The sequence below is a fragment of the Mesoplodon bidens genome (assembly GCF_964165515.1).
Source record: "Mesoplodon bidens genome assembly, chromosome: 19".
Taxonomy (NCBI): domain Eukaryota; kingdom Metazoa; phylum Chordata; class Mammalia; order Artiodactyla; family Ziphiidae; genus Mesoplodon; species Mesoplodon bidens.
The window spans coordinates 21,852,755-21,875,143 of record NC_138179.1 but is presented as its reverse complement, the minus strand read 5'-3'; the positions used below and the strand labels follow the sequence as shown (position 1 = coordinate 21,875,143).

At 61.7% G+C, this 22,389-nt stretch overlaps 1 protein-coding gene across 2 annotated transcripts; it reads right to left on the bottom strand.

The window, feature by feature from the left end:
* Nucleotides 1-87: 87 nt before the first annotated feature.
* On the bottom strand, nt 88-22,168 carry KDM6B (lysine demethylase 6B). 2 transcript variants are annotated; one of them, XM_081220451.1, is made up of 24 exons: nt 22,052-22,168; nt 15,051-15,168; nt 10,039-10,158; nt 9,620-9,753; nt 9,386-9,527; nt 9,081-9,179; nt 8,762-8,981; nt 8,561-8,653; nt 8,315-8,476; nt 8,059-8,232; nt 7,624-7,968; nt 5,342-7,509; nt 5,107-5,233; nt 4,874-4,979; nt 3,779-3,984; nt 3,592-3,659; nt 3,437-3,508; nt 3,190-3,338; nt 2,909-3,023; nt 2,622-2,809; nt 2,297-2,438; nt 1,885-2,011; nt 1,583-1,753; nt 88-1,487 (listed from the first exon to the last, which is right to left on the bottom strand). In XM_081220451.1, exons 5-24 carry the CDS (start codon nt 9,520-9,522, stop codon nt 1,464-1,466), a joined length of 4,893 nt encoding a protein of 1,630 aa, XP_081076577.1. In that variant the 5' UTR covers nt 9,523-9,527; nt 9,620-9,753; nt 10,039-10,158; nt 15,051-15,168; nt 22,052-22,168; the 3' UTR covers nt 88-1,463. The 2 variants fall into 2 exon arrangements, with proteins under 2 accessions (XP_081076577.1, XP_081076578.1); XM_081220452.1 differs by having other exon boundaries at nt 89-1,487; nt 3,592-3,656.
* Nucleotides 22,169-22,389: the final 221 nt, after the last annotated feature.

The following is a 22,389-nucleotide window of genomic DNA, read 5'->3' as shown; positions in this document are numbered from 1 at the left end:
CTCCAGGATTAGGCACCCCCCATAACGAGGAGCGACCGAGCTCTGGACATTCCACAGGCGCCTCCGGGGAGGGGCTCCCCTCCCCATCAATCACGGTCTCGCCGCCCTCTTCCCAGTGTTCTCCCTGCTTACCACGAGCACTTATCGAAAAGAGATTTTTTTTCTGATTTTATTTTTAATATTAATATTCTCACACAAAAAATCACCGAAAATAAGGGTAGGGTTGGGAAGACCCCTCTGCCCCTGGGGCAGAAAGACAGTGCAGTGCGAGGGGGCAGGACTGTAAACCCCCCACCCCTCCGCAGCCCCAGCGTGGAGGAGATAAAAAACAAACGACAAAACGAAAATAAAGCCCCAGAGAAACTCATCCCGGGGTGTCCCTGCCCCAGTGAGGCCCTGGCCCTGGGCTGTTTCACGCTTAAAAAGAAAAGGGGGGTGGGTTGTAAGGGGAAGGTCCGTGTTTTTAAAATTGGCCGGGGCTGGGAAGGACGGGGCTCCTTTTCCTCATAGTTCTTTCTTTAAAACTTTAAATTTTTTATTTATTTATTTATTTATTATTATTATTTTTTTTACAAAATACCATTTCAGTTCCCACTTCTTCCCCTACAGTACAGGAGTCGCTCACCCTCAGGCGGGGTTGGGGTCGGGTCGGGAGTGGGGGACTGGTCCGAGAAAGTGCAGGACGTAGGGGAGGGGAGCGGGTTTGAGCACCATGAGAACCCGGCTGGAGCCGCGGGCGGGCGGACGGGCGGAGACGGACGGGCCGGGCCCGGACACACACTGGGGCGCAGGGAGGGCCCGGCGGCGGGCGGTCCCTGGAGGGGCGGGCGGGATGGCTTGGGGGTGCGGGAGGTCGGGTTTTCCCAAAAATGAATAAATAGAGGTGAGTGGGACTGTTATAAATTAAAAACCAAAAAACAAAAACAAACAAAAAACCCAGAAAATACAAATCATAACCAAGTGAATAAACAAGAGACATGTACAGGGGTCACAGCTAGCACTGGAAGTAAAAAAGGAGGTTCTGGGGGAGGGGTAAAGCCCATACAAAGAATCTCATTAAAAACCTCGGCTGCCGTAACGTCTATGTACATACACGAGCCGCGTGCATCTGCGCCGGGCGGGCGGCTGGCAGGCGTGAGGGAACCCGTATGTGACCCCCGCCGCCGCCGGAGCCTGGTCCTTGTGTCTGTTGCTAGAAAGGCCAAAGTCGGTGAGGGGAGGCGCTGGTGGGCGAGGGGCTACCAGCCCCCTTCCCCGTCTCCCATTTTTTTTCCTTTTTTCCTCATATTTGTTTTTTAAAAAATTCTTTTTCTTAATAAATTAGGTGAGGGGAGCTGCCAATGGGGTGGAAGGGCTGGGCCCGACCCCCTTCCCGGCCAAAGGCGGGACCTAGGTCCAGCCCAGGCGTGTGCTGGTGGCCCCGCGGCGCCCTGCGGGCGGGCAGGCGGGCGGGGCGTCCGGCCTCATCGCGACGTGCTGGCCGGGGCCTGCGGGAGAGAGCGGGCGGGGCTCAGGATGCGCGGTCGCCCACCCCCGGCCCGCCCCGGCGCCCCCTCGGGTCCCCGCCCCGCCGGGCCCTCACCAGCGTGAAGGCGTCGTAGGCCTGCGCCAGCTCCTCCGTGCGGTACTGCTCCAGCACTACCACGCCCTGCAGGCCTGCGCTGCGGCGCCGCGCACAGGCCTCGCAGTGCACCAGGTACGTGTTGCGGCTGCCGTTCTCACTCGTCACGAACAGGATGTTGAACACCTCCACCTGCGGCGGGGAGGAGGCGGCGGTCAGGAGGAGGGAGGAGGGAGGAGGGAGGGAGGGAGGAGGGAGGGAGGGAGGCCGGAGGCGAGCGCCTCCCTCCGAGGAAGCGCTAGAGGGAGAGAGGGCGCACTCACGTCGCACTCGTTGCAGTAGTACGCGGGCTCGTCCTTGACCCGGCCCTGATAGGCGATTTTCTTCCCGGCCCGCACCAGGCTCTCCCGCTGCACCTGGCAGTGCTTCATGGACTGCAGGAGACAGAACCTGCGGGCGGGGCGAGGTGGTGAGGCGGGGCGGGGCCTCCCCGCTGCGGGCCCGGGTCACAGCCCCCGACACATCCCCGTCACAGTGGAGGTTTCATGTGGTTTTTGTCTACTTGGACCACTGGAAAACAAACCTTCTCAGGGCAGGGGCCTTGTCAGCCGCCCAGCACAGCAGCCCTGCAGGGCACGCGGTAAGAGGCGGGGGAGGAGGGGTTGGAACCAGGAAGAACAAGGCGGGCCAGGTCGGATAGAGATGAGCTCCCTCCCAAACAGGGCCCTCCCTCACTTGATCATCTTGAACAAGTCGGGGTCGCTGATTTTGACCGTGCGAGCCACGTTCCAGGACACGTGAATCATGGGCACGATGGATTTGACGTTCTTCACCTCGTTCCACTCGTATCGTTCCAGGGCCAGCTGGTACTGATAGGCTGGGGGCCAGAGAGGGTCACGACAGGACTCCCCAACAGCCCGAGACACTTGGGCCCCGCCCCTTCCCTCACGGCTGGCCTGGCGCCCTCCAAACCCGCCCTCCCCCCACGGGGCTCACTCCCCAGGGGCCCCAGCCCCTCACCGCTGAGTGGCTCACCCCACCACCGGCCCCGCCCCCTCACCGGTGAGGGGCCCCACGTTCCAGGCGATGTTGTTGCACCAGCCGGTGGCCTGCACCCAGTGCACGGTCCCCGCATTAATCCACACAAGGTCTCCGGGGCGCTGCACGAAGCGGTACACAGGGATGTTGGAAGCATAGAGGTCATCCAGGATTGGCCACCAGGAACCCGTCAGGTAGTCCACGCCATGCCTGGAGGGTGGCCACAGGGTCAGATGGAAATCTGGGAATCCAGGGACGGGGCGTGGGGGGTCTATCTACCCGAGGAGGTGGGCGGAGGGCGGCGCGCACCGGTCGCAGAAGGCGCTGATGGTCTCCCAGTAGTGCTCGTGCACCGCGAACCACTCGCAGTCTCCTGGGCCAATGTTGATGTTGACCGAGCAGAAGTTGTTGTTCTCTTGATGGCCTGAAGGGGGCAACAGGGAACTGCACGGTTGGTCGGAGCCGGGCCTACGCTGCGCGACAAGCCCGCCCTTGGGCACTCATTGGTTGACGGAGGAGCGCTGGCGGCAGCCCCGCCCCCCGCGCTCCTCGCGCGCGCGTCGAACTCCGCAGCCCCGTGAAGAGCGCACCTGGCGTTCGGCTGCCTGGGACCTTCATGTACAGCTGCACTGTGTTCATGCCCAGGATGGTGTGGCCCACGTGGCTCAGCATGTTGCCCGTGGAGGTTACCCGCATGAAGGCGGGCAGCTTCAGCAGCTCCTGCAGCTGGGGCTTCCACCTGCCGTGGCGAGGGAGGCAACGGAAGTGAGCAGCTACCCCGACTCTGCTGACCCATCAGCACTCCCGCCCCAGCTTGCTGGCCTCAGCCCCACTGACCGCTTGGCATCGGACAGGTCGATGTTGGTGCCAAACTTGATGATGTGATGGTTCTTCGGATCCGGTGCGCTGCTGCGGGGGGAAAAGAGCACAGGTTGGTGGGGAAGCGCAGGGAAAGGAAGGAGTCCTGAAGGGCAGAGGCAAAGCATCCCTACCTAGGAGGGGTTCCCGTGGTGCTGTCCGGCTCCTCGGACTCCTCGTCCTCACTCTCCTTCTCCTCCTGCTTGGTCACAGGGGTTAGGCAGGCCTGGGTCAGCGGCCTTCCAGGAGCCCTCCCACCGCAGCCGGAGCTCCAAGTCCCCTGATTCCGCACCCCCGCCTCTGCCTGTGCACGCCTCTCACCTGCAGGGACTCTTGGAAGGATGAGGCCTGGTACTGCGCGTACTTGGCAATGGTGGTGTGGGAGCGGGAGCTCTCGCAGGGCCAGATCTGTCGCGTGCCTGTCAGGTCCCAGTTCTCATCTGAGGGCTGCTGCACCTGGGTGCGCACCTCCACCGTGTGCTCACCACTCGCCTCCACCAGCGTCTTGGTAGAGAAGAGGCCTAAGTCTGCAAGGGAGGGCCGAGCAGAGTGTTGGGGCAGGGGCAGAGGGCGGGGAGCGAGGCCCCAACTCACCCTCTCACTTCTTGCTCCCCAAGACTCTGACACAGTGGACACAGGCTTCTCAAAGCTCAGCCCAGGAAGAACAGGCGAGAACCCCAGCCCCTCATGAAGCTGGGAGGGTTGGCCCTCCCAGGGCCTGGCCTTTACCTGGATCATAACCAACCCCCCCCTTCTCCCACTGCTGCTCTGAGTCCCAGCCCCTCCACCAGTCCTCAGGTGTCCATGAGGCCACATGTGCAAAGCACCTGGCACACAGTAGGTGCTCAATGACTAACAGTTTAAGTTATCATTGGATCCAATGAAAGATTTCATCAAGTAAAAGCCTAGACCGTGCTTCAGTAACATTGGAGGAAAGGAAGGATATGTGGGTAAGAGAAGGCTACAAGGAAACAGAGGAAACAAGATTAATTTTTACAGGAAACAAGATTAATTTTTATAACTCAGTATGGTTTCCTTTTACTTTGGAAGGTGTTTGAAATTGTGCACAATAAAAGGTTGAAAAAGAGAAAGCCCCAAACCATGGGTCTCCTTGGATTTTACACAACCTGTATTCTTCTCATCCTTAATCACCAAGAAAACCAGAAGTGACTGTAACCAGATCCCGAGATACATCCCCTTCTCACCTGCCTACTGCTGGGGACAGACAGATGGGGGGAGGAAAGCCTGAGGTCAGCTGACCCATCACTCAGAGCACTCTTCAAATATGGCTTACACGTGACTGAGGAGAGCTCACTACAGCTGTGGCCCTGGGTCTTCCAGAGCGGGGGCTCTCCGAGGGCCCCAAAGCTCCAGATCCTCCCAGCCCTCCCCAAGCCTTTCCGCCTCCACACTCACTGAGCCGCAGGGAGCCTGCCAGGCCCCGGATCACGGTGATGGGATTTCGAGGGTCTGTACAGAACTGCAGCAGCACTGGCGAGAAGGCATCCCGTTTACTCTCCAGCTGCAGAACAACCAGGAGACAGGGCTGAGGTCAGAGGCCCGTCCCAGGATCAGGGCGCCCCAACAGTCCCAACACTGTCCTAGAACCCTCAGGCAGGGGCGGTTCTGAGCACGCAGGGCACTCATACATAGATGCTGGGTGTGGGCGGGTTCAGTTTTTCCCGGGGCAGCTTCTCCTCCGAGTTGATCTTCGGTTTCACAGACTGGGCAGGGGAAAGGTAGGACTCTCGAAACTTCCCTTTCACCTTGGCATTCCTGTAGAAAGACAGTGAGATGAGAATAGGAATATCAGAGTGCTGGGGGAAGGGAGCTTCCCGCCGGGCCAGGCCAGCAGCCTCAGCGGCGACAGCCCCCCGAACTCACTTGCTGGCCCTCACGACGTCGGCAGCGCAGTGGCTGATGGTGAGGTCTGCCATCCGCAGCCTCCGCTCTTCCACCTCCGAGGCAATGAAGGTCTCCTTGTCACCACTTTCTACTTTGATGAGCCGGATCTTCAGCTCCTTGGGGGGCCCTTCACTAAGTGAGCGCAGCTTCAGCATGTCAGCCCGGCTGACACCCGGTGGCCCTGGAGCTTCCTCCCGAGCCTTCTTCCCAGGGACAGGGGCTGCCGGGGGCGTGGGCTGGACAGAGGGTGCAGGAGCTGGCGGAGGGCCCGGAGCTACCGGCGGCTTGGCCTTGGAGGCCCCGCCCAGATCCGGCCGGGCCTTCTCACGACCCTGGATCTCCTCGCTCTGCAGGTCCAGGTTCCCCAGCACTCGGCGGCTCTTTTCTTTGGGGGCCTTGGCCTTGGCCTTGGCCTTGGCCCTGCCCTCCCGGGGCCGCCGACCCACACTGTCCTTACAGGCCCGCCTGTGCCGCCGGTGCTCCTTCTGGTGCTCCTTCTGCCGCCGCTTGCTGCTCCCTGGTCGTGCCACGGCCACCACCCCACCGCTCTCCTCCTTGGCCTGAGCTGGGGGCTGCAGTCGCTCAGTCCCGCTGTCCGCTCGATCTGCCGTGTCCACTGGGTCGGCCGGGTCTGCGGCGCTCCGGCCCACCCGCTCCACAAGGGTCTCACAGGCCCGACTTATCTCTTCTAGCACCTCAGACTCAGAGCGAGCAGGGGGCAGCGGCAGGGGGTGGGGCGGGGGGGCGGGGGTCATGGGGCCCGGGGCTGGCTCTTCGCCCGCCCTGCGCTCCCGGGCCCAGGGCCCGCCTGAGGTAGAGAACTGAGATGACGAGGAAGCGGAGGGCTGTGGGGAGCCCTGGGCGCTCGGGGCCGCGGAGGTGGGCGGTGGGGCGGTAGCACCTGAAGAGGAACCGGGGGAATACTGAGTGGTGGGCAAGGGCCCAGGCCGGGTGGGAACAGCTGCTCCAGTCCCCCGGTAACAGTACTTTTGTCCTTCCAGCACGGAGGCCAAGGACTTGAGCAGGTTGGCCGGGCTGGCTGGTGGGGCTCGCGCGGTTGGCGGTGGCTGGGGTGGTGGCGGGAACTTGGCTAGAGGCGGCGGTGGTGGCAGGGCTGGTGGTGGCTTCTTCTCCTCTTCCTGGGTGGCCGGGGTGGTGGCGGCGGTGGCGGTGGCAGCAGTGGTGGCTGGGGCTGTGTCAGTGGGGAATGGAGGCTGCAGAGATGTAAAGGGCTCCTTCAGAGGAGGCGGGGGGACCACACCTGCCTCGTGTTGTTGCTGCTCCTCCTCCTTGCGAATGGATTCATCCAGCATCTTCATGATGTTGGCCAGCCCATCAGGTAGGATCTTGAATTCAGCTGGCTCCTCAAACTGGTCCTCCAGTGGGGTAGGGGGGAAATCAAAGAGTCGAGGGCCTCGGGCAGGCAGCTCCCCAACCCTGGGCGGCACAGGCTGGGGGGCTTTATTCAGGGGGCCTGGGGGTGGCCCCGGCACCCCCTCGGGGGTCTTTGGGAAGGAGACCCTGGGCCGAGGGCTCTCCGGGCGCCTGAAGCTTCCTGAGGTATTCTGGTGGCAAGAGGAGGGAGGGGCTGGAGGCAGGGTAAGAGTCAGGGGTGCAAGAGGTGGGTCCTGGGGGCTCAGTGTTGGGCTGGGGGGCCGGGGAAGGGGGTCCATACTTCTGGCCAGATAGGAAGGTGTGGGGAAGGACACAGGCCCAGTAGGGCTGCTGCTGTGGCTGCCACTGTTGCTGCTGCTGGTGGTTGGGGGAGCGGGAGGGGTGTGCGAATCCTGAGTGCCCACAGAAAAGCGGGGGGCCGGAGGCCCCAAGAAGCCCTCGCGGTGGGGGAGGGGTGGAGGGGGAGGGCGGGGGCGTCCCTCAGCCCCGAAGAAGAGCTCATCTAAGATCTCTCCATCCTCACGGGCTGCTCGGCAGGCTGGGCCCTTCAGCCAGGCAGGGGGTGGTGGAGGGCGTAAGAGGCGGGGACAAGGTGGGGGAGGAGGTGAGGAGGGGCCGGGTGGCAGGGACAGGTGGGGAGTGGCAGCGGGAGCCCCCAGGAATGGTTTCCGACTACTGTGTGCCGAGGGCCCAAGGCGGCCTTGGTGAGAGGAGACCTCCAGCGCGGGAGTTTGGAAATGGTCAGCGCCGGGCTGCAAGTGTAGGACGGCGGTGGTCAGAGGGCTGCTCCAGCCACCCCAGACCGGCTCCACTCACACCCCCCCCACCCCACCCCGCTCGGCCCGCCACCTGCAGTTGTCACTCACAATGCCTGGGCTCGGCTCCACGCCCCGGAGACCAGGGTTGCTGCTGCTGCTACTGCTGCTGGTGGTGGTGCCGGGGGGGCCGGGGGGCCGGGAAGGGGCGTAAGGCACGCAGGCGGTGGTTGCTGCTGGTGAAACGCTGGAGTCCATCCGCGACCTCTGAACTCTGCTCTCTCTAAGGTCACTTCCGGGGGGACGGGTGGCAGGCGGGCAGCCATGGCTCTCTGCTCCTGGGGGGCGGGGGCCTGGGCCTGGGGGTGCAGCCGGGACCAGCCGGTGGCCGGGGGGGTGCACAGGGTAGGCTGGAGCTGGGTATGGATATGGGTGAGGCAGCGAGTGCCGCTGCTCCTGTGGGCGAGAAATGAAGACACTGCGTGAGGAACGGAGGACACAGGGACTTGGAGGTAAGAGGTGAGGGGGCCACAGAGAGGTGCTCACCTGGCGCTCTGGGGGTGCTGAACCCTTGCGCTCGGGGCCCCATGCATCTCCATGTGGGGTACTCCACAGCCCTGGCTTGGTCAGCTGGAATGGAGGGCTGGTGGCTAGGCCAGGCGGGGGTGGGGCTGGGGGTAATGGTGGCGGAGGCAGCGGCAGCCCTGGGGGAAGGCCAGTCTGGAAGAAAACAGAGTGTGAGAGTCCCACTCCTCGCCCCAGCCTGCCCACTCGCTGCTGGCCCACCCACATACAATCATACCTGCTCAGAGTTGCAGCCTCTCCTGCGTTTCCCTCCAGGGCTGAGCCCCTCCTCCCCCGAGGGGCCTGAGAGTGCTGCAGGAGGCATAGGCTGCACCACCGGGGGTTCGGCGGCTCGCTTCACCGGGGGACCCCCCCGCTTGGCCCCATAGTTCCGTTTGTGCTGAGGACGGAAAGAGGAGAGAGAATGGTACCGGTGCTGACCTGGCCCAGCCCTCCTCCCTAGCCCGCCCAGTCCCAGCCTCACCTCAAGGTGCAACAAGTTCCACACTTGCTCCAGGGGAGGCAGGACCTTGGGTCGGTGCTGGCAGGAGCCAGCATGAAAGTTCCAGAGCTGGGCCTGAGGAGGTGGGGGAAGAGTGCAGAGCACAGGGCAGAGGCAGACATAAGACGAGGGCACTGAGTCAGAACGCACAATCCTAGCCCCCTGTGTCCCGCCTCATCCCACCTGCTGTAGTCGGCCGACGCGGGGCCCCAGCTCAGCCAAGCTTCCTCCATATCGAAGGGCGCTGTGGTAGCAGCGTATAGCCTCCTCACTGTCGTGCTCTGACTCGTACAGCTGCCCAAGCTGCTCCCACAGCCCTGGCTGGGCCGGCTCCCGGAGCAATGCCTGCACACAGCCATGCAGGGATTCCAGCTTCCCATGGAGGGGTCTTGGGGTGGGTGTCCTACAGAGCAGAAGGGGTGGGGAGGTGGCAAGGCTTGGCGAACTCTTTCAAGGCCCCAGCCTTACCTCCCATCGCCAGCACCTTTCAATCCTCACTCACCCTGGAGCATAATACAGTTTGTTGGGGTGGCCAGAGCTACTGCCGTGTGAAGGAGGTAGGGGAGCAGGGAGTGGGGGCTGCCCGATGCTGGCAGAGCACCTGGAGAGAGAGGAGGGCTCTGTTAATGTACAGCAAGATGGAAGTCTTGTCCCTCCCTAGGAAGGAGGGGACTGAAGAAACAAGGGAAAGCAGCTGAGGACTGCACTGAGGCCCACGGGATGGCAGAAATGAGAATGACACAGAGACTGAGGAGCAGAGATGGGAAGAGGATTGCCTGGAGGCAGAGAGACAGACCAAGTTCTCACCTGCCTCCAGGCAGCCATGCGCTCCGAGGAGGGGGATGGGGCGGGCAGGAGCTCCAGGCCCCAGCACAGCTCAAGCCCCCAAGGGCAAAGGCTTCCCGTGCAGCGCGGGCCCCTGCAGGGTCCACTGCCCGATGCATCCAGCCTGAGTCAAGGAGAAGAGATTATGATCCTACTGGGGACAGAGACTGAGCTGTCAGGGTACACACAGCCGACCCGGCCCCCGTCTTCCCTTACCAGGTCAGCAGTGGCCCCAGAGATCGGGCACGGCCCCCTGCCCCAGCTCCTTGGGGCGATGGTCCGGCTCCAGCCGCTCTGACAGGAGTGCCCACTGCCCCCAGATGGTCGCTCAGGGCCTTTCACAGCCAATTCTACGGAGAGGAGGGGGAAAGGAGTGAGGTGAGCGGGCCAGCACACAGTCGGGGCCGCAGGCTAGGCTGGGCTGGGCTGGGCTGGGCTGGGCTGGCCTGGCTGTGGCGCCCACAGGTCTGTGATCTGCGCAGGGCTGGCTATCCCTGAGGAGCGGCCCACCCGGCCTAAGGAGCCGTAGGGGAGTGGGGGCAGCGGGAGGGCCAGTCGGTGCGATGGGGTGGCTGCGCTGCTAGGCTTCCAGCCGGGAGCCCCGCGGGCCGAGCTGCAGCGCTGCGGCCGCTTACCCGGCCTCCGTGGGAGCTTTCTCTCCCGGCGTCGGCGAGCTCCGGAGACCTGACCAATCACAGGACTTCCTCTCTCCCCAGAAAGCCAATCATCACCCGTGTCTCCGCCTCAGTAACAGCCTGGCCGGGACCAATAGGAGCGAGGTTAGCCCGGCCGCTGCCGGGGGAGGAGGGGCGGCGGAGCCGGTCAGACAGGCTCTGCCCGGGGTGACCCCGACGTGACCCCGCGGCTCCCACCTAGGGTCTCCATCTCCAAGCTGACACTAGGCCGGTCGAGGCAAGCGGAGCCTGGGACCCGTGCGGGGTGAAGGCGGCGGGTCGCACGGTCGGGCCGGCCTGGGACATGGAGCTACCCGCAAGTCCCACGCGCCCACAGAGCCGCCGGTGGTCCGTGCTAGACCGTCCGAAACGCCCCCTGCCCCGCCGCCTAACACCGACGGACAGCAGACGGATGCACAACGCCGACACAGGCGGCGCTCCCTCTTCTCACTTCACCTCGCCCAGTGCCTGACCTCCCCACCCCCTAGGAACTGTTTAGGGCTGGCCACTCACGGCGACTTCTACGGCACCCAAACCTGCCCGCGCCGCGACCTGAGCGCTCCACCCTCCACGCCTGACCCCCATCCCAAACCATGGTCAAGCCCCCAGCTTCATACCCAGTTCCTTCAGCTCCTCCACCTCCCCTGGCTCTGTAGGCCTTCAATACCAACCGACCCCCAAAACCAAAACCGTCCTCTAATCCCCCAACTTCTGAGAAGTCGCGCACAGCGGTCCCGAGTGGCCCCTCTCGCGTGGCTCCCGTATCCTCTATGCCCTTCCCCGCCGGGGCCACGCGGTTCCCCACGGCCCACGTGGCCCCCGCCCCCCAAGGGAGGGGGGATTTCGGGGGTTGCCCGTGACGTGGCTACTTGCGCAGCGGAAGCGGCGTGTGTAAGAGTACGGGGGGGGGGTCCTTCGGGAGGGAGGAAGGAGGGAGGAAGGAGGAGGGAGGAAGGAGGAGGGCGGGGCGGGGCCCGCCCGGCGGTGACATCACCCTTGTCCCACTCTCACCGCCCACTCCCTTAAAGAACCCAGAACCCGTTTCACTTCCTCCTTCACCCCCCCCAACCCCTTCCCGTCGGTGCTGGCTCGACCCACGACGGGAGCAGCGCTCCCCTTCCTGGGCACCTTCCCTTTAGCCCCAGTTCTTCCTTCTCGCCTCTCTGAGCCCAGGATCTCGGTCCCCGCGCGTCCTGCTCGCCTACCCCGCGTCCCCGCAGGTAGGAAGCCGGCTCCGCTCCCGGGATCGGTCCATTGAGAGTCTAGAGTACAAAGAGCTGCGAGAGGCGAGTGTAGAGTACAAAGCGGCGGGGGCGGGGCCAGCGCTCCAGCTGGAGCTAGCGCCGGGCAGGAAGCCGGGGGAGAACGCGCGACGAGGGGCTGGGGGCGGCTGGAAAGTTCGCCTTCGCCGAGAGAAGTCTGAGCTGTGGGGAAATTTCCACCCAGCCCACAAGGGCATTCGGGTTTGTGGTGAAAACAGTCCTCGATCTGCAGGGCAAGGTCGTCTGTTTGCACGCAAGCGCTTGGACCCTACAGGTCCCGGCGTGCCACTCCCCGGCGAGCCCTAGTAGGCGCTTGGGCTCTGTGGACCCTCTCTGCGGTTCACGCGGAGTTTCGGTCAGAACTCTCTCTCCTCACCATACAGCCTTTATGTCAGTTACCAAGCCCTGGGCCAAGTACAGCGCTTAACTGTGGTCAAGCATAGCCCTGACCGGCTGCCCCCACCTAAGTCCCCGGACCCATGGACCAGACATGGGAAAACGGGGAACCCGGGGTCCAGACATCAGAGGAACAGATCCCCGATTGGGAAGTGGTGCCGAGGGCGCTGCCAGTTACCAGGAAATGCAGCTTCCCCTTCTGCGATGATGACACTTCCCCTCTACCACTTCCCCTTTCCCACGGGGAACTGACTCAGCTTTCCCTCAAACAGCGAGTCCCGTCCTCCAGCCCCTTTCCACCTCTATCCACAAACCCCTACGCCGGTACTCGGAATACAGCAGCCCTTACTTGAGAACAAAAACTTCCTGTACACTAAACACACACTCACTCTCGCCAACCACCTCGGATCCTTGTCCCCACCAGGGACCCAGGCGCCTGACTTCCCATCCGCCTCCTGTACAAAGCCCTCCCTCGGGGTCTGATTCAGGCTTGGGGTGGGGGAGCGTGAGTCACCCAGAAAACCTTCCTCTATTCCCACTGACTCAGCCCCCGCCTCCCTGAACACACACAGACACACACAGTCAGAGGCAGACACAACTCAGCCCACACACCGCTCCCCACCGGTCCCGCGGAATTTCCCCTCTCGTCTTCCCCCATGACGGCCCCTCCCCGCGCCGGGCAGCCCCGACGCCGCGGTCACACCTGTTCCCCAGGCGCCAGCAGCCGGCTCGCGGTCCACTCTCACCTCCACTCTCGCTTTGGGGCAGGAATAGCCCTCCCCGACTCCCGGCGTCCGTACTAACCCAGGGGAGGGGACAATCACCGGCAGGCACAAAGACAGACACCCAGAGACTCCTCAAAGACAGATGAGAGGTAGACGCACACGGCCAAAGAGGACGGCATACTTCTGGGGCAGGCATTCCAGCCTCTCCAGTCGGACCCACAGTACTGGGAGTCAGCCGCTCAGAAAGGGTTAATTCTTCTCCTGCCGAGGCCACGCCCTCTCCATCCGGGCACTCCCGGCTAAGCCCAGCTCCGCCCCCTCCATCCGGGCTCTGGACTCGGGGACTTTAACCGGCCCCCTCCCCCTAGCGCCCCGAGAGGGACCCACTCTATCAAACACACCCACTTAACTCTCTCTGGGCTCCAGGCCGGAGGAGCCCCTCCGCACACCGCTCCCGCCGCGCGGGATGAGGGTCCAGACGGGAGCACGCAGATTCACGTGCCGGCCAAAGACAAGACCCCGCAGTTAGGGTATTACCGAGCAGGGAGTTAGCAGGCACGCGGCACGCGCGAGGAGGTGGGGCCGGCCCGGGAACCCCGCCGCGTCCCGCTCCCTGTCAGGCCCTGTTCTGCCTGGTGGAAGCGAGGGGTTACAGCTCGCTTCTTACCTCGGGGAGGGGGAGGCGTAGGGGAGGGCCGCCGGCTGGGGCTCCGCTCTGACTCAGCCACCCCGGGCAGGCCGCCCGCTCGGGATTCCCTTCCCCAGCCTTCCCCCGCTGCTGGCCCCTCCCCGCCCCCCACCGAGAAGTGACAGTGCCGGCCCTGGCCCGCTATGTGTCACTGCGAGCCTTGTGTCTGCCTCTGACTGGACCGCTGTGTTCACCAGTCTGTCTGACAAGGTCGGCTGTGTGTGAGTCCCGGTGTCTGTCTCCGTGTGCACCTGCATATCTGCTCATCTTGTCTCCTTCAGTGCCTGTGTCTGACGCGTTCCTGTCATTATGCCTGTCTACACGACTCCGAGGGGCTGTCTCTGTCTGTGTGTCTGCCTGGCTCCTGTCTCGGTCTTTTGTCTGGTACTGCCTCTGCATCACTTGCCGTGATCACGTGTGTCTCTCTGCACATGCCCTTCTGTGTTTGCCTTCATGTTCCTGAACAGAGTCAGGGAAACACTGGTGCAGGCTGACCCGGCAGACTCCTCGCCCCACTCCCCTGAATCCTGATGTCTTACTGGATCAGTGATCCTTCTGTTTGAGTCAAGCATTTGGAGGTCTGGGTGCCTTCATTTAAGTTCTGTCCTATTCCTCAACATCCTCACTTATCCTCACAGCTCCCTGTGGCTCCCATTGTGAGGGTAATTGCTAGCATTTACTGAATACTTATTACATGCCAGGTACTGTGTTAAGCACTTTATATACATTTTAAAAAACCCCTCTCCAGAACCTGACATAGTACTACCCCATTTTACAGATGAGGAAATTGAGGCTCAGAGAGGTTATATAACTCTGTCAAGGTCATTCCACGAGAGAGTAAGAGCTAGGCTTCTTTCCAGAGCCTTATTCTTACCACTCTTCTATAATGCCTCTGTACTATTCTCTGTTGGTTTTATCCTCACAGGACAACTTCCTAGGTCAGCCTGCCCCTCAGCTCTACCCCACAGTACCATCCCAAATGTCTCATGTCTTTAGAGAAGGTGTAGGTAGGAGGCTGTGCAGCATTTCTCAGAAGCCATTGGTTTCTTGGCCCTGAAGCTCATTCAGTTAACACATTCATTCAACGCAATTCCACTGAGGCACCCCAATGTGCAAACCATCTCGCCAAATAGTGAGAGATACATAGAAGAAAACAGTCCCACTCAAAACTTAGTGAGAAGTACAGAAGAGCAACACACACTCTGAGAACTTAAGTCTCTGGCTTAGGTACCATCTTTTCTCCTACAGAAGAATGGGGGATGGGATGGAGCAGGGCCTTAGGCAGAGAAGTGGCAGAAGGAGAGAGGGAAGCACAAGAGGAGTAAGATTTAGGATGTATGGGGCAAATGCTGTGGTGCAGCAGGGAGAGAAAGGAACCGAAGGGATCTGGAAGGAAGGGTGGGAATGCCAAGACTGCCATGGCAACGGCAGGTTTTTGTGACAATGGCCTCCACTATCCTCCAAATCAGTTCCCAATCACCCTCCATAAGCCAGGCTGTTCAACAACTATTATAGGGGCAAAGACCTCCTCATTCCGGAAAAAAAAAAAAATCCCTCCAGGTATCTTATCTCTACTTTCTGGCCTGCAAACCCCAGGTTAATTCAATTCAGTAAGTAACTGAGTTGTAGCACTGGGGGGGAGGGGGAAGGGGGGGTGATTTTTTGGTGGTAGTTGAGAGGCTGGTGAAGTACAGGGATGAACCATTCATAGGCAACAGAGGGGAGCTCCATAAATGAGGAAGACTGAACCACTCAATCACCTCATGGTGGGGGGGATGCTCAGAGTTGGACTGGACCATTCTGAGGAGTGGGCATGATCTAGATCGTATCAATCCTTCTTGCATATGGTGCAGAGCTGGACTGTTGCGGGGAGGCGCTGCATTGCTCAGGGGCAGGACTTACCAGATGGGAGTTTGGTGTGCCCTGTCTCATTGGAACCAGTGCCCCAGCAGTAGGGTGCAGCAGACCACAGTGGGTGGGGTGGGTGGTACTACGGGGCTGGCATGGTGCCTGGGGGAACCTAAAAGAAAAAAGCCAGTTAGAGGTGGGATCTCCCAAGCTGGAGAATTTTCCTATGCCCCCTGTCCCCTTATTGAGGAGAAACCTGGCTCTGGTGGTCAGATGGGATGAGAGAATCTGTTTCCATGGCAACCAGAAAAAGCCAACCCAAGAGTGGTCCTCCAGCCTTCCCCTTTAGGAAGCAGCCTGGACCAGGGAGTGAGGGGAGCATGCTACAGCATCTGCGTTAAGTCCACAGTGGACACCCAACCCATGATCCCTCTTCTGACTGGACCCTCCTGCTGAGAGTCCTTGGCCCCAGAGTAGCCCTAACTGCCTCTGACATCTGCACGCAGGTCAGCTTCAGTCCCGGCCTCAGGCTCACAGAAACTCTTCCTTCAGTTCTGCCTCCTCCCTAACCTTATCAAGGCACCAGACAACCCCACCTTCTGGACTCTGCCCCCTCTCCTTCCACCAGGCTGGTGCTGGCAGGTCTTGATGAGCAGCACAGGTGGCCAGACTAGATGTACGGGCCCAGCAGGGAGGAGCCTTTCTCCTCAGCAAGGACTGTGACTCTGGGCCTGGGTCTGGAAGTGGCCTCTGCTGCAAGCCTCCCCTCCATCTACCCATCAAGGCCATATCCTGTTTCCCCATCACCTCCTTCCTCTATGTGGCCCAATTAGGTGATAGAGGCCCACTCCCTCCCCTCCTAACTTTCAGAGACAAGAAGTTAGGTGTCTAGGTCCAGGGCCAAGAATCTGGTGTCCATCCAGGGGTCAGACCTAAGTCTGCCTCACCTCAAACTCACTCCTCAGGGACCTATGTTTTCTGCCCTCTTAGTCACAGTTCTCTGCCCTTAAGCACCCAGACACTTGGGCTCCCAGTCTAGCCTCTCCATTCCCTGTCCTTCCAGCCCCCATCCTTCCCCCTGCCCCAGAGGCTTAGGCCTCCAGCCCCCAGCCTCCATGATGCAATGTGCTGCAAGCTGCCTCAGCTGCTGATGACACTGCCCCCAGGGGAGGTGCTATTTCTGACCCATGCAAGGCCCCTCACCTGGCCAGGGTAGTGGTCAGCTGCAGGCTAGGGAGGCCAGGCAGGCAAGGTCCTTCTGCTGGAGAAGGGAGCTTGAGGCTGGAACCCTCCAGGACAGGGACACTCAGAATGTGAGACCAGAGAGTGAGTGAGTAAGAGAGAGAGAGAGAGAGAGAGAGAGAGAGAGAGAGAAAGAAAGAGAGAGAGAGAGTGAGTGTGTGTGTGTGTGTGTGTGTGTGTTTGTAGCATTTGTATTTGTGGTTGTGTTGGGGAAGAAGGGGATGCTGGGGAGGGGCCTTAGGACAGACCAAGAGGAGGAGTGAGGGGCAGCCAAGGGGGTCAGCCAAGGGGGTCAGCGGGGTGTGTATGGGGTGTCTGGACAGCAGAGTGGGGGAGGGGCCAACAGCCATTTAAAGGGCCAGCCCAGAGCTTTAATCCCTCACCAGCCCTGGCCCCAAGCCGGAGGCTGTAATTCATCTGTCCAACAGCTGGGGTGGGTGTGTGTGGTGGTGGTGGGGGGGGCATGTGGACGGGAAGGGGGAGCTGGGGGAGGGGCTGGGGCTTTCTTGTGCACAGAGCCAAACAACAAAAGGGGAAGCTGAAGGGCCAGCTCCAGTGTGCCCAGGACAGGCTGCTGACCTGCAGACCTGCCGGTGGCCCCCACCTGGTGGCCGACAGACTCCGTAGTTTAGACTCAAGCATTCTTGGCCAAGGAGTCCATGAACCCAAAGGTGGGGCCCTGGAGAAGATCCAGGTTGAGTGCCCCCCAGGCAAGCTGTCACCCCTCCGTGCAGGTCCCATCCGCAGCACTGTCCCAGACCTGGCAGGCCCCGAAACAGATTCAGCCTCAAATGCCCTGCTCGCCAGCCAAGCCTCCCCAGACAAGGCCTGCCGGCTCCCCCCTCCCGCTGGCGCAGGGTGGCAGCGGCCACACCGAGGCTGTCCCTTTAAATCATTACCACCCCTGATTGTGTGGACGAACAGAGGGCCCTGCCCCCCAGGCAGAGGCTTGCCACCTCCCCCCCACGAGTCCCCAGAAATGTGAGGGCCATTTAAAGGGACAACAGAGAGGCAGCCGGGTCTCTAACCGTCCCCGCCCCCGCCCCAAACACACTCACAGACCCTTTCGCCCGCGACACATAGCCCCTTGCCCCTCCAGAGGGCCCCCCAAATTCCGGTTCTCTCCCCACCCCTAGAGACTGCTAGAAGGAGAAAGGGGCCAGAGTTGGGGGGCGGGGAACTGGGGAAACGAGAAAAGGACAGGGACTCCCTCCTTCCTCAGAGCCCCAGGGGACAGGTCGGAAGGAAAGCAAAGCCTGGAGAAGCAGCGAGACAGAGCCCCGAAAGGTGCCACGGGCAGACCTGGGGCGCACAGGCTGTCGGTCGAGGGGTAGGGAGTTGGGCTGCACGAGACAGCGGCGCGGCCAGCGGGCGACTAGCCCAAGTGGGGAGATGGAACAAGGAGGGCCGGGGGCAAAGAGGCAAGGCCGGGGAAACGGGGAGACGGAACCGGGGAAAGGGGTCATCTGGGAGGGTGTGGAGGAAAACCCGAGAAGGGAGGGTGAGCCAGGCCGGGGTTACCTGCTGGGTGTCTGTCCCCCGGCGGTGCCCCCGGAGTCCGGGTAGGGAGGGGGGGGAGCAGCGGGGGGGGGGAGTGGGGGCTGGGGGGGCGGGGGAGACGGTCCCTCCTCTGCCTCCTGGGCCTGCCCCGGCGCTTGCAGCCTCTGCCTCCCTCCCTCCTCCTCCCCGTCCCTGAGTCCCGGAGTCAAACAAAGAACTGTAGCAGGCTCTCCCCAACCCCCTCCCTCCCCCCCTCCTCCTCCTCCTCCACCTCCTCCTCCTCCTCCTCCTCCTCCTCCACCACCACCACCACCACCTCCTCCTCCTCCTCCTCCTCCCCTCCCTCCCTCCCCACCAGCAGGCTCCCTCCTCCTCCCTTCCGGTCTCTTCCTTTAACTACCCGCCCCCCCCCAGCCCCCAGCACTAGTCTCTCTACCCACCCACCCGAACCTTTTACACACCCCTCAGCCAGCCCTGTCCCCGCAAAGGAAACTGTGGAGTCCCTCTGTAAAACTGAAAGGCTCCAAAGAGCATGGGAGGGGACGGGGGTCTTGCTCAAAAATCAAGAACCACAATACAATTATTTTATTTTCACAGCCAGAGGAACAGTCTTAGCTGTTTCTTCTGCGAGAAAGGGGAAAAAATAATCGCAAAGAAAGCAATACAAATCTGACTAAAGCCCTCATCAAATAAAGTGCACAATGCAGTGGAAGCTAATCCCCAGCCCCCTCCCCCGGCCCCCCCGCCCCCCCCTACCAAATTAGCACAAACTCTCCACTCCTCCCTGGAGAACTCCTAAGGTCTTGGCCAGTTTGAAGCAGGCCTAGCAACCATGATAAAAAAAAAACAGCATTTAATAATAATAAGCATTTCATAACAAGCATTCATTCAGTGTTCATTCTGTGCCAGGCACTGTGCTAAGTGCTTTGCATAAATTATCTCATTTTTTTCCCTATCAACTGCCTAGAAGGTAGGTATTAATATTTCAATTTTCCAGATTAAGAATATGAGGCACGGGGAGGTTGTGACCTTTCCAAGTCTCTACAGCCACTAAGTGGCAGAGCTGGGAATGGAGTCCAGGTCTGATCTGACAGCCCGAGCCCTAAGGTACACAAAAAGAGAAACCAACCTTTTCCAATACCATAACCAATCCCAGGGCTTAATAGAGAAGGGCAGCCATAGCTATCGACTGAGTCCCCTTCCTTCAAGAGACAGAGATCCACCCACCTAGACAGAATAAAGGCCCTGACTTTTCAGTCTAATACAGTTTCTTGACCCTTTTCCTCACTGTTGGGGCTGGGGGTGGGGTGCCATTGATTAAGGTCAGGGCTGAGCTGGTATCCACACAGTATACCACACAGCTCTTCTCCTGGGAGGTAGCTATCTGGCAACCACTCCCACTTCAACTCAATGCGGGGGCGGGGGAGGGGGCAGTGAGACACTTGGCAATGCAGCAGGTGGGAAAGTAAAAAGATTGCTGGGGAGACTCTTTCCAGGAGGGACGGGGGGCTTGCAGGAAAAGCTCTTCTGTGCCAGTCTAGGGAAAAGTGACCCAGGCTTCGCTTCGCCCAGCAAAGGGGTAAAGTCCACCACACCACACCCGTGCCCCTCCCCCTCACAAGACTCCAGGCCAGGGTTTCCCACCTGCAGGACGCTAAGGCCAAAGGAAGGGAGAGGGAAAAAAGATGGCACGGGGTTGCAACTGGACTCGGGGCGGGGGCTGTGGTGGGGGGAGGGGGCCGGAATGGAAAGGGCACGTGCACTGGTGACATCATCCCAGGCCACCTTTAACACAGACCTTTGACCCCGAGGGGCGGAGAGGAGCCTCAGGCTAAGCTTCCTGGGAAATAGCCTTAAGAATTCTGGGAACCCAAAAAGGAGAGGAAGGAAGGAACCCAGGCGTCCCGCCCTTATCTTCTGCTCCCAACGCGGCTCCAATCCCTTGGACTCAGGCCTCTCGGCTCCTCCTCTCCGCCTCCAGCCCTGACCTCCCAACCCACATTTCTGACGGAGTCCCGACACGCCTCTCAGAGATACTGTGCCTTCTCTCTCCTGGGCGAGATCTCGGGTGGGGGGCGGGAGGTGGGGGGCGGGGGCACCAGGTCCCGCGGGGCTCCGTCTCCCATCAGCGGGATCCCCCGTGCCCCAGCCGGCCGCCAGCCGGAATCTGTCTGGGTCCCAATTCTCCTGCCCCTCCCCGCGCTGTTCCAGGGCGGAGTCTGTGGAGTTGAAATCAGGACACGGCAAGAGGAAGAGTTATATAACTGGGAGAAGCCGAGAAGGACGAGTGAAGACCGGGAGAGGCAGCCCGAAAGGAGCCAAGGGAGGCGCAAAGAGCACCAGGGCGAGGGGGAGAAGAAACGTTAGGCATGAGAAGGATTTTGGTGCACATCAAAGGGGAGGAATTCACGCGAAGACGGGTTGTGATGGTCCGGGAAGAGTCACCTGGCCCGTCCGGGGCTTCCCCGCAGCGCCCTCCCCAGCCACCAACAGCAGCTGAGCCCGAGCGAGTGAAGCCTCGGGAAGGGGTGCTGATACCCGTTCCGTTCGTCTTGGAGAGGCAACCTTAGCCAGAGCCCGGGAAGGCAGCGGCGGAGCATATGGGGCCGGAAACCACAGCTCCGCCCAGCCCACCTGGGAGAGTGGGGCGCCAGCTGGGGGTTGGTGGGGAACAGGTAGCTGGCTCCTCCCACGCCAGGCTGGGCAGTAACTGCTTGAGACCCAGAGAAAGGCTAGCGGACCCAGACGTCTGGGTCCCCCCGGGGCTGAGGAGTGAGTGCAGCCCAGTACTAGTTTGCGAACAGTCTCTCTAGATGGGGGTAACTGGGGAAAGCGGCAAGCACTGACTCGCCGCGCAGGCGCGGGGGGTGGGGGTTACTCGGGCTCGTGCGGCGCGGGGAGGGGGAGTGGGCGCGAGCGTGTGGGAGTGCACGTGCGGGTGCCGGGCAGCTACCCCCTCCCAGCCTCCACCTCTTCCCCTCCCCTTTCCCTCTTCCTGTCGCTCTACGATGCCTCCTCCACATTGGCTGCCAAGGCCCTGATGTCAGAGGCAGCCGCTGGAGCGGATTGGGCGGACGCGAGAGTTAGGGAATCCGGCTCCTGAGTCTAGCTCTCCAGTTACTCTGGCAACAGGGCAAGCAACCCCCGGGAGGGAAGGGGAGCAGAGCTCAGCGCCGCGCCTGGGTCCCGCCTCCCTCCCGACCAACGCCGAGTCCGTTTCTGTGGCAGCGCAGCTCGCTCGCTGCTCCCCTGCATCCTCCTAGGGATCTCCCTGTCTCGAGAACCAGGCGACCTGCCCTCGACCTTCGCCGCAGTCTCCCAGCCCCCCACTCTGCCAATTCCCATCCTAAATCAACCACAAGCCGCGGCAGACAGGAAGCGAATCTGCGTTGCTTAGCAACTTGCCCGCGTGCCCCCTCCCCACTATTTACCCCAGCTCCGGGAGGCGGAGTCCCTACCCCCTCCCCCGCCCATGCCCTTTGCCCTCCCGACCACAATTTCCTGTGAGGGGGACCGAGATGACAGGAAGTCACACAAGCACCTCAGCCCACCTTTCCCTCTGGCCGGGGCGGGGGGCTTCGGCTGCTTTCACGGCCACATCCCCCACCCGAGGCCCCTGAGTCGCGCTGTGCGTCTCGCTCTCGCCATCTCGCGGCTACGTCGCGAAGGTTTAGCGGAGAAGGGCCCGAGAAGGGCGAGCAGCTAGGAACGGGAGGTGTCAGAGTGGGGGCAGGACCGGGGATGAAGAGACTATTGGGGTGAGGCCGAGTGCAAGGAGGTGACGTGCGGTGGAGGGGATGGGGGCGAAGGCTACCGCTGGGAAGCTGTCGGGGCTCCCAGTGTGAGGGTCAGAGCTGAGGCTACATACCTCACCCGTGGGAAGAGCCAGAGGGAGACTTGGCGCGGCCCGGGACCTGAGACACATCCCTGACTACACCCGCCCTCAAGAGGCCGTCGCACTGACCTAACTGCAAACCCTGATCTTTGGTCCTGCCCTTCAGTTAGGGACCGCCGCGCCCCGCCCCCGCCCTAGGGTCGGGAAGGGGAATCCCAGCCCAAGAGGAACAGGGAGTCCTTTCAGGCCCCTGTCGACATCCAGAACCCAGGACATCTGCCGCCCAGCTCTTCCCTCACCCCCGCCCTGCTCTTTTCTAGGGGACACAGATGTCCTACGCCCAGTCTTCTTCCCACTGCCTTCCTTTCCAGAGACCCGAACGTCCATCCCCAGCTCTACCCTTCCTGCGACTCAGGCGTCCCGCCCCACTGCGCGGAGATGGTTTCCCTTTCCAGACGCCTTCGCGGCTCCCCGTTACCTGGTTCTGGGGTGTCCCAGGTGTTCAGGTTCCCCAAGGTCACCCAGGGGGTCGAGCGGCCCCCCCTCTCCCAGGCCGGGGCTGGGGGGGCCGCTCCGCCCCGTGGCGCAGTTGGATTTTCCAACACAAACACCGCCCCCCTACCCTCCCCGCGCCCAGCCCCGCCCCCTTCTCATGGTCCCGCCCCTCCCCGCGCCTAAGTCCCTCTCTCAGGCTCCGCCCCGCTCTCTGCCGGTTCCGCTCGCCTCAGCACAGGTACCGAATAGGATGCCGAATGCGGGGTACAGGGTTCAGGGTGCAAGGTACGGGGGTCCAGCACCGATCCCTGCCTGACAAAC

Bases quoted from the DNA above. Each gene is read 5' to 3' on its own strand.
- KDM6B (XM_081220451.1), bottom strand. From the start codon at position 9,522: ATGCATCGGGCAGTGGACCCTGCAGGGGCCCGCGCTGCACGGGAAGCC. The intron at 9,180-9,385 runs GTGAGAACTTGG...CTCTCTCTCCAG, and splicing joins GCATGGCTGCCTGGAGGCAG to GTGCTCTGCCAGCATCGGGC. The intron at 3,024-3,189 runs GTGCGCTCTTCA...TGCCCCCTTCAG, and splicing joins CCCAGGCAGCCGAACGCCAG to GCCATCAAGAGAACAACAAC.